The sequence below is a fragment of the Oncorhynchus mykiss genome, unplaced genomic scaffold, assembly GCF_013265735.2.
Source record: "Oncorhynchus mykiss isolate Arlee unplaced genomic scaffold, USDA_OmykA_1.1 un_scaffold_164, whole genome shotgun sequence".
Classification (NCBI taxonomy): domain Eukaryota; kingdom Metazoa; phylum Chordata; class Actinopteri; order Salmoniformes; family Salmonidae; genus Oncorhynchus; species Oncorhynchus mykiss.
In genome coordinates this window covers 126,315-137,423 of record NW_023493668.1, presented here as the reverse complement: position 1 = coordinate 137,423, position 11,109 = coordinate 126,315, and the positions used below count along the sequence as shown (strand labels likewise).

Below are 11,109 nucleotides of genomic sequence, written 5' to 3'. Positions count from 1 at the left end.
TACTGTACTAGTCTATCTCTGGTTAAATAGTGAAGTCAGGGGTTATATACTGTACTAGTCTATCTCTGGTTAAATAGTGAAGTCAGGGGTTATATACTGTACTAGTCTATATCTGGTTAAATAGTGATGTCAGGGGTTATATGCTGTACATTACTGTACTAGTCTATCTCTGGTTAAATAGTGAAGTCAGGGATTATATACTGTACTAGTCTATCTCTGGTTAAATAGTGATGTCAGAGGTTATGTACTGTACTAGTCTATCTCTGGTTAAATAGTGAAGTCAGGGGTTATATACTGTACTAGTCTATCTCTGGTTAAATAGTGAAGTCGGGGGTTATATACTGTACATTACTGTACTAGTCTATCTCTGGTTAAATAGTGAAGTCAGGGGTTATACACTGTACTAGTCTATCTCTGGTTAAATAGTGAAGTCAGGGGTTATATACTGTACTAGTCTATCTCTGGTTAAATAGTGAAGTCAGGGGTTATATACTGGTACTAGTCTATCTCTGGTTAAATAGTGAAGTCAGGGGTTATATACTGTACTAGTCTATCTCTGGTTAAATAGTGTAGTCAGGGGTTATATACTGTACTAGTCTATCTCTGGTTAAATAGTGTAGTCAGGGGTTATATGCTGTACATTACTGTACTAGTCTATCTCTGGTTAAATAGTGAAGTCAGGGGTTATATACTGTACTAGTCTATCTCTGGTTAAATTGTGTAGTCAGGGGTTATATACTGTACATTACTGTACTAGTCTCTCTCTGGTTAAATAGTGAAGTCAGGGGTTATATACTGTACTAGTCTATCTCTGGTTAAATAGTGAAGTCAGGGGTTATATACTGTACTAGTCTATCTCTGGTTAAATAGTGAAGTCAGGGGTTATATACTGTACTAGTCTATCTCTGGTTAAATAGTGAAGTCAGGGGTTATATACTGTACTAGTCTATCTCTGGTTAAATAGTGAAGTCAGGGGTTATATACTGTACATTACTGTACTAGTCTCTCTCTGGTTAAATAGTGTAGTCAGGGGTTATATACTGGTACTAGTCTCTCTCTGGTTAAATAGTGTAGTCAGGGGTTATGTGCTGTACATTACTGTACTAGTCTCTCTCTGGTTAAATAGTGAAGTCAGGGGTTATATACTGTACATTACTGTACTAGTCTCTCTCTGGTTAAATAGTGTAGTCAGGGGTTATATACTGTACTAGTCTATCTCTGGTTAAATGGTGAAGTCAGGGGTTATATATTGTACTAGTATATCTCTGATTAAATAGTGAAATCAGGGGTTATATATTGTACTAGTCTATCTCTGGTTAAATAGTGAAGTCAGGGGTTATATACTGTACTAGTCTATCTCTGGTTAAATAGTGAAGTCAGGGGTTATATACTGTACTAGTCTATCTCTGGTTAAATAGTGAAGTCAGGGGTTATATACTGTACTAGTCTATCTCTGGTTAAATAGTGAAGTCAGGGTTATATACTGTACATTACTGTACTAGTCTCTCTCTGGTTAAATAGTGAAGTCAGGGGTTATATACTGTACATTACTGTACTAGTCTCTCTCTGGTTAAATAGTGAAGTCAGGGGTTATATACTGTACTAGTCTATCTCTGGTTAAATAGTGAAGTCAGGGGTTATATACTGTACTAGTCTATCTCTGGTTAAATAGTGATGTCAGAGGTTATATACTGTACTAGTCTATCTCTGGTTAAATAGTGAAGTCAGGGGTTATATACTGTACTAGTCTATCTCTGGTTAAATAGTGAAGTCAGGGGTTATATACTGTACATTACTGTACTAGTCTATCTCTGGTTAAATAGTGAAGTCAGGGGTTATACACTGTACTAGTCTATCTCTGGTTAAATAGTGAAGTCAGGGGTTATATACTGGTTCTAGTCTATCTCTGGTTAAATAGTGAAGTCAGGGGTTATATACTGGTACTAGTCTATCTCTGGTTAAATAGTGAAGTCAGGGGTTATATACTGTACTAGTCTATCTCTGGTTAAATAGTGTAGTCAGGGGTTATATACTGTACTAGTCTATCTCTGGTTAAATAGTGTAGTCAGGGGTTATATACTGTACTAGTCTATCTCTGGTTAAATAGTGAAGTCAGGGGTTATATACTGTACTAGTCTATCTCTGGTTAAATAGTGAAGTCAGGGGTTATATGCTGTACATTACTGTACTAGTCTATCTCTGGTTAAATAGTGAAGTCAGGGGTTATATACTGTACTAGTCTATCTCTGGTTAAATTGTGTAGTCAGGGGTTATATACTGTACATTACTGTACTAGTCTCTCTCTGGTTAAATAGTGAAGTCAGGGGTTATATACTGTACTAGTCTATCTCTGGTTAAATAGGGATGTCAGGGGTTATATACTGTACTAGTCTATCTCTGGTTAAATAGTGAAGTCAGGGGTTATATACTGTACTAGTCTATCTCTGGTTAAATAGTGAAGTCAGGGGTTATATACTGTACATTACTGTACTAGTCTCTCTCTGGTTAAATAGTGTAGTCAGGGGTTATATACTGGTACTAGTCTCTCTCTGGTTAAATAGTGTAGTCAGGGGTTATATACTGTACATTACTGTACTAGTCTCTCTCTGGTTAAATAGTGAAGTCAGGGGTTATATACTGTACATTACTGTACTAGTCTCTCTCTGGTTAAATAGTGAAGTCAGGGGTTATATACTGTACTAGTCTATCTCTGATTAAATAGTGAAGTCAGGGGTTATATATTGTACTAGTCTATCTCTGGTTAAATAGTGAAGTCAGGGGTTATATACTGTACTAGTCAATCTCTGGTTAAATAGTGAAGTCAGGGGTTATATACTGTACTAGTCTATCTCTGGTTAAATAGTGAAGTCAGGGGTTATATACTGTACTAGTCTATCTCTGGTTAAATAGTGAAGTCAGGGGTTATATACTTTACATTACTGTACTAGTCTCTCTCTGGTTAAATAGTGAAGTCAGGGGTTATATACTGTACATTACTGTACTAGTCTCTCTCTGGTTAAATAGTGTAGTCAGGGGTTATATACTGTACTAGTCTATCTCTGGTTAAATAGTGAAGTCAGGGGTTATATATTGTACTAGTCTATCTCTGATTAAATAGTGAAGTCAGGGGTTATATATTGTACTAGTCTATCTCTGGTTAAATAGTGAAGTCAGGGGTTATATACTGTACTAGTCTATCTCTGGTTAAATAGTGAAGTCAGGGGTTATATACTGTACTAGTCTATCTCTGGTTAAATAGTGAAGTCAGGGGTTATATACTGTACTAGTCTATCTCTGGTTAAATAGTGAAGTCAGGGGTTATATACTTTACATTACTGTACTAGTCTCTCTCTGGTTAAATAGTGAAGTCAGGGGTTATATACTGTACTAGTCTATCTCTGGTTAAATAGTGAAGTCAGGGGTTATATACTGTACTAGTCTATCTCTGGTTAAATAGTGAAGTCAGGGGTTATATACTGTACATTACTGTACTAGTCTATCTCTGGTTAAATAGTGAAGTCAGGGGTTATGTCCCTCATAGTCAGTTAAAGCCCTAGATCCTGTCTGATAATATCTTAGAGAGGATACAGTATAGTCATTAAAAGCCCTAGATCCTGTCTGATAATATCTTAGAGAGGATACAGTATAGTCATTTAAATCCCTAGATCCTGTCTGATAATATCTTAGAGAGGATACAGTATAGTCATTTAAAGCCCTAGATCCTGTCTGATAATATCTTAGAGAGGATACAGTTTAGTCATTTAAAGCCCTAGATCCTGTCTGATAATATCTTAGAGAGGATACAGTTTAGTCATTTAAAGCCCTATATCCTGTCTGATAATATCTCAGAGAGGATTCAGTACACACCCCTAAAGGTAGTCCTTTATCACATCTCTCTCTATATATATCCTCTCTATCTCTTTCTCTCTTTCCCCCTCTCTCTCTCTCTCTCTCGCCTCTCTCTGTCTCTGTCTATCTCTCTGTCTTTCTTTCTCTCTCTCTCTCTCTCTCTCTCTCGCCTCTCTCTCTCGCCTCTCTCTGTCTCTGTCTATCTCTCTGTCAATTAAATTCATTTCAATTCAAGGGGCTTTATTGGCATGGGAATCATGTGTTAACATTGCCAAAGCAAGTGAGGTAGATAATATATAAAGTGAATATATAAAGTGAAATAAACAATAAAAATTAACAGTAAACATTACACATACAGAAGTTTCAAAACAATAAAGACAATCCAAATGTCATATTATATATATACAGTGTTTTAACAATGTACAAATGGTTAAAGGACACAAGATAAAATAAATAAGCATAAATATGGGTTGTATTTACAATGGTGTTTGTTCTTCACTGGTTGCCCTTTTCTCGTGGCAACAGGTCACAAATATTGCTGCTGTGATGGCACACTGTGGAATTTCACCCAGTAGATATGGGAGTTTTTCAAAATTGGATTTGTTTTCAAAGTCTTTGTGTATCTGTGTAATCTGAGGGAAATATGTCTCTCTACTATGGTCATACATTGGGCAGGAGGTTAGGAAGTGCAGCTCAGTTTTCACCTCATTTTGTGGGCAGTGAGCACCTGTCTTCTCTTGAGAGCCATGTCTGCCTACGGCGGCCTTTCTCAATAGCAAGGCTGTGCTCACTGAGTCTGTACATAGTCAAAGCTTTCCTTAAGTTTGGGTCAGTCAGAGTGGTCAGGTATTCTGCCGCTGTGTACTCTCTGTTTAGGGCCAAATAGCATTCTAGTTTGCTCTGTTTTTTTGTTAATTCTTTCCAATGTGTCAAGTAATTCTCTTTTTGTTTTGTCATGATTTGGTTGGGTCTAATTGTGCTGCTGTCCTGGGGCTCTGTAGGGTGTGTTTGTGTTTGTTTGGGTCTCTCTCTCTCTCTCTCTCTGTCTATCCTATCTCTCTGTATCTCTCTCTCTCTCCATCTGTCCCCCCTCTCTCTCTCTCTCTGTCTCTGTCTCTCTCTCTCTCTCCTATCTCTCTCTCTATCTGTCCCCTCTCTCTCTCTCTCTCTCTCTCTCTCTCTGTCTGTCCCCTCTCTCTCTCTCTGTCTGTCCCCTCTCTCTCTCTCGCCTCTCTCTGTCTCTGTCTATCTCGCTGTCTCTATCTCTCTCTCTGTCTATCCTATCTCTCTGTATCTCTCTCTCTCTGTACCCTCTCTCTCTCTCTCGCCTCTCTCTGTCTCTCCTTCAAATCAAATTTTATTATACATTTCTCTCCTCTATACTATCTCTCTATGTATGAGAGGACCCTCATCATTCTCCCTGAGTCATACAGTAATTATTGACGGGCAGCTTATTCTGTTCAATATAGTTCTGTACCTGTATCTCTGCCTCCTGACTCCCGCCCCCATATTTGACCTGTCCCACCTCTCCTCTGGTGTTGTGGCACAAGGCACCATAAAGACAGGGCACAGTCCAGTGGGAGGTGCATTGTGGGAGGTGAGGGCTCTGCTGGGGGACAGGTTACAAAAGCCCCATGCAGAGTCTTCCTCGGGATCAGAGGGAGATACTTCCTGATATACTAACCATTTATACTCCATATACCTTGTGAAGGATATTAAACAGAAGGAGGACAAGGAGTCTTCTCAACTCAGCCATGACAGGTGGGTGAGAGGAGAATACTGGATACAACTCCATCCTCTCCCAGGGGATCACAGCATCTTTGGGAATATTTCTAAATGTTTCTTTCAGAATTTAATGTAGACAATATAACCAGGACAAACATGAAATGCATTCAGTCCCGAATGAATTACCTATTTATAATAATTGACTTGGCAAAAAAAGACAAATATTTGTTAACTATTAATTCTATTAATTAATGCTAATTATATTTTTGCTGTACTGAAGAATGATAATTTTGGATCGTTTTATCATTGATTAGGTGTTTGGTCAATTTGCGTGATTGAATTTTCCCACATTCATTTTGTATTATTTCCATTTATAGGATTCATACAATACATTATATATATATATAATGAACTCCCTAAACCATTTCCTTGAATGTGAGCAGCCATTGCTGTATTGGTATATGATGAGGTGGAATCCACCTTTAAACAAAGGTATCTACCAACCACACTCTTCGTTGGCGTTCTAAGTAACACTGAACCGTCATCATGATTGTGTCATGAACTCTTTATTGTTCCCTGACAGACAAAGACATCGATGTGAAGAAGCCCAAAAGAAAGGTGAGAACCAGACACCCACGCCTTTCATGCCATCTCTCTTTCTCTCCTTCTTTCCCTGGGTTGTTTATCTTTTCTCATCAACTTGCAGTTTCACTCAAAGCTGTCTTTAAGAAAATATCTGATGTAAGTACCAACATGCATGATTATAAGGTCCAGTTTTATGTGTATTCTCACGGTCTATCATTCTGTTATCACTCCTCTATTCCCTCCTCTATTCCCTCCTCTATTCCCTCCTCTATTCCCTCCTCTATTCCCTCCTCTATTCCCTCCTCTATTCCCTCATCTATTCCCTCCTCTATTCACTCCTCTATTCCCTCCTCTATTCCCTCATCTATTCCCTCCTCTATTCCCTCCTCTATTCCCTCCTCTATTCCCTCCTCTATTCCCTCCTCTATTCCCTCCTCTATTCACTCCTCTATTCCCTCCTCTATTCCCTCCTCTATTCCCTACTCTATTCCCTCCTCTATTCCCTCCTCTATTCCCTCCTCTATTCACTCCTCTATTCCCTCCTCTATTCCCTCCTCTATTCCCTCCTCTATTCTATTATAAGGTCCAGTTTTATGTGTATTCTCACTGTCTATCATTCTGTTATCCCTCCTCTATTCCCTCCTCTATTCCCTCCTCTATTCCCTCCTCTATTCACTCCTCTATTCCCTCCTCTATTCCCTCCTCTATTCCCTCCTCTATTCCCTCCTCTATTCCCTCCTCTATTCCCTCCTCTATTCCCTCCTCTATTCCCTACTCTATTCCCTCCTCTATTCCCTCCTCTATTCCCTCCTCTATTCCCTCCTCTATTCCCTCCTCTATTCCCTCCTCTATTCCCTCATCTATTCACTCCTCTATTCCCTCCTCTATTCCCTCCTCTATTCCCTCCTCTGTTCCCTCCTCTATTCCCTCCTCTATTCCCTCCTCTATTCCCTCATCTATTCACTCCTCTATTCCCTCCTCTATTCCCTCCTCTATTCCCTCCTCTATTCCCTCCTCTATTCCCTCCTCTATTCACTCCTCTATTCCCTCCTCTATTCCCTCCTCTATTCCCTCCTCTATTCCCTCCTCTATTCACTCCTCTATTCCCTCCTCTATTCCCTCCTCTATTCCCTCCTCTATTCACTCCTCTATTCCCTCCTCTATTCCCTCCTCTATTCACTCCTCTATTCCCTCCTCTATTCCCTCCTCTATTCCCTCCTCTATTCACTCCTCTATTCCCTCCTCTATTCCCTCCTCTATTCCCTCCTCTATTCACTCCTCTATTCCCTCCTCTGTTCCCTCCTCTATTCCCTCCTCTATTCACTCCTCTATTCCCTCCTCTATTCCCTCCTCTATTCCCTCCTCTATTCCCTCCTCTATTCCCTCCTCTATTCCCTCCTCTATTCCCTCCTCTGTTCCCTCCTCTATTCCCTCCTCTATTCCCTCCTCTATTCACTCCTCTATTCCCTCCTCTATTCCCTCCTCTATTCCCTCCTCTATTCCCTCCTCTATTCCCTCCTCTATTCTATTATAAGGTCCAGTTTTATGTGTATTCTCACGGTCTATCATTCTGTTATCCCTCCTCTATTCCCTCCTCTATTCCCTCCTCTATTCCCTCCTCTATTCCCTCCTCTATTCCCTCCTCTATTCCCTCCTCTATTCCCTCCTCTATTCCCTCCTCTATTCCCTCCTCTATTCCCTACTCTATTCCCTACTCTATTTCCTCATCTTTTCACTCCTCTATTCCCTCCTCTATTCACTCTTCTATTCCCTCCTCTATTCCCTCCTCTATTCCCTCCTCTATTCCCTCCTCTATTCCCTCATCTATTCACTCCTCTATTCCATCCTCTATTCACTCTTCTATTCCCTACTCTATTCACTCCTCTATTCCCTACTCTGTATTCTCACTGTCTATCATTCTGTTATCACTATTCATCGCAAGTGCAGGTTATAGCTCCAACAGTACAGTAATACCTAACAATATGCTTGTGTTTCTAGCTCCAACAGTACAGTAATACCTAACAATATGCTTGTGTTTCTAGCTCCAACAGTAATACCTAACAATATGCTTGTGTTTCTAGCTCCAACAGTACAGTAATACATAACAATATGCTTGTGTTTCTAGCTCCAACAGTACAGTAATACCTAACAATATGCTTGTGTTTCTAGCTCCAACAGTACAGTAATACCTAACAATATGCTTGTGTTTCTAGCTCCAACAGTAATACCTAACAATATGCTTGTGTTTCTAGCTCCAACAGTACAGTAATACCTAACAATATGCTTGTGTTTCTAGCTCCAACAGTAATACCTAACAATATGCTTGTGTTTCTAGCTCCAACAGTAATACCTAACAATATGCTTGTGTTTCTAGCTCCAACAGTAATACCTAACAATATGCTTGTGTTTCTAGCTCCAACAGTACAGTAATACATAACAAGATGCTTGTGTTTCTAGCTCCAACAGTAATACCTAACAATATGCTTGTGTTTCTAGCTCCAACAGTAATACCTAACAATATGCTTGTGTTTCTAGCTCCAACAGTAATACATAACAATATGCTTGTGTTTCTAGCTCCAACAGTAATACCTAGCAATATGCTTGTGTTTCTAGCTCCAACAGTACAGTAATACCTAACAATATGCTTGTGTTTCTAGCTCCAACAGTAATACCTAACAATATGCTTGTGTTTCTAGCTCCAACAGCAATACCTAACAATATGCCTTTGTTTCTAGCTCCAACAGTAATACCTAACAATATGCTTGTGTTTCTAGCTCCAACAGTACAGTAATACATAACAATATGCTTGTGTTTCTAGCTCCAACAGTAAAATGGTCACTGATCTGTTTATTAACCTGTCTACGATACTGGTTCCCAATTGGGAATCAACCCTCCCACGTTCAGCTGAAACGGTGGCGCATGGAACGCAAAAATATTCTTAAAAATATTTAACCTCCACACATTAACAAGTCCAATAGCTCAAATGAAAGATAAACACCTTGTTCATCTAGCCAGCAAGTCAGATTTCTAAAATGTTTTACGGCGAAAACATAGCACATATATATGTAAAACCACCACCAGACACAGCTCATTTGAATAGCCAAAACATGCAATCAACAAACGCAGGATTAAAAAATAAATCGCTCACTAACCTTTTGAAAATCTTCATCAGATGACAGTAATATGACATGTTACACAGTACATATTTTTTTTTTCAATAATATGCCATTTATATCCATAAATGTCAATTTACAGTGAGTTCACGTTCAGAAATTACTCAAAAATGCCCGCAGGAAATCTATGTAGCGCGGCAAGATAACGTAAATAGACATCATAAACTTTGACTAAATATACATGTTCTACATATAGTTAGAAAGATACACTGCTTCTTTATGCAACCGCTGTGTTAGATTTATTTTTAACGTTACAGAAATCGCACACTATTCCATATGCTGAGACAGCGCTCAGTTCCAAGCTACATTTCTACGTAATGTTGGAGTCAACAGAAACACAGATTTAAGCATAAATATTCCCTTACCTTCGATGGTCTTCGTTCAGAATGTTCTGGAAGGCTTCATACTTACCCAATACATCGTTTGGTTTCAAGTCTTGCGTCTTTGTATTAGCTACTGCTAATAACATCAGCTGAAATGCACCCAAAACGTCCTCTGGTCCGGAAAAGTTGTGCATCAAAACTTCAAAATTACATATTATATGTCGACTAAACAGGTCAAACTAAGTGCAAAAGCAAGCTTTATGATGTTTTAGACACGCAAAACAAACTTCAATTCAATCGGCCATCGTCTGCCCTTCTCCTGAGTGCTGGAACAAAGGAATGGCTGGGACCAATTCGCGCCCATACGCACAGCCTATTCTCTCGTGGCACGCACTAATTTCACTCCCATAGGGTCAATTCTCGCGCGATTTGAACGATTCAAAGCTCTACTGAAAGAGGACATCTAGCGGAAGAGATAGAAAGTGTCCCCAGAATCATAACTCGTTGGGAAGGGTGGGGGCCATGACGTCAAAGTTGCTCCAACTTTCATGGCCACAAAAACTAGTTTGGAAGAATGCCTGCCCTGTGAGTTCTGCTATACTTACAGACATAATTCCAACGGTTTTAGAATCTTTAGAGTGTTTTCTATCTATTCTATCTATTTGCATATATTAGCAATTTTTGACAGATTTTTTTTTCCAGTTTACTAGGGGTACCCAATCTCTCCAAAGGGGGCATATGTCTGCCATATCCTTATTAACTTGGCTTTCAAAGACTTTAGAAAGGCAGGGCAGAATGGATATAGGTCTGTAACAGTTTGGGTCAAGGGTGTCACCCCCTTTGAGAGGGGGATGACCGCGGCAGGGTCACAGCTGGGAGCTGAGGGGGGTCTATAACAGGTGGCAACAGTGAGAGACTATTTCTGGAGAGATTCATTTTTAAAATTAGAAGTTCGAACTGTTTGGGCATAGACTTGGAAAGTATGACAGAGCTTTGCAGGCTATCTCTGCAGTAGATTGCAACTCCTCCCCCTTTGGCAGTTCTATGTTGACGGAAAATGTTGTAGTTGGGTATGGAAATCTCAAAATTTTTGACTAGAATACAGTAAATACATATGAAGTGGACAGCAGGATGAACCATGACTAGAATACAGTATATTCATATGTAGTGGACAGCAGGATGAACCATGACTAGAATACAGTATATTCATATGTAGTGGACAGCAGGATGAACCATGACTAGAATACAGTAAATACATATAAAGTGGACAGAAGTAGTTATATAGGATGAACCATGACTAGAATACAGTATATACATATGAAGTGGACAGCAGTAGTTATATAGGATGAACTAGAATACAGTATATACATATGAAGTGGACAGCAGTAGTTATATAGGATGAACCATGACTAGAATACAGTATATTCATATGTAGTGGACAGCAGGATGAACCA

The 11,109-nt window shown here is 39.4% G+C and overlaps 1 protein-coding gene across 1 annotated transcript in view; it reads left to right on the top strand.

Annotated features, from left to right (window-relative positions):
* The first annotated feature begins 5,475 nt into the window (after positions 1–5,475).
* The window catches only part of LOC110513407 (solute carrier family 15 member 1-like), a 69,211-nt gene continuing 63,577 nt past the window's right edge, over positions 5,476–11,109 (top strand). The window contains exons 1-2 of the mRNA XM_036972496.1: positions 5,476–5,610; positions 6,158–6,192. Coding sequence (XP_036828391.1) covers positions 5,604–5,610; positions 6,158–6,192 — 42 coding nt within the window. The 5' untranslated portion in view covers positions 5,476–5,603. The remainder of the gene's footprint in view (positions 5,611–6,157; positions 6,193–11,109) is intronic.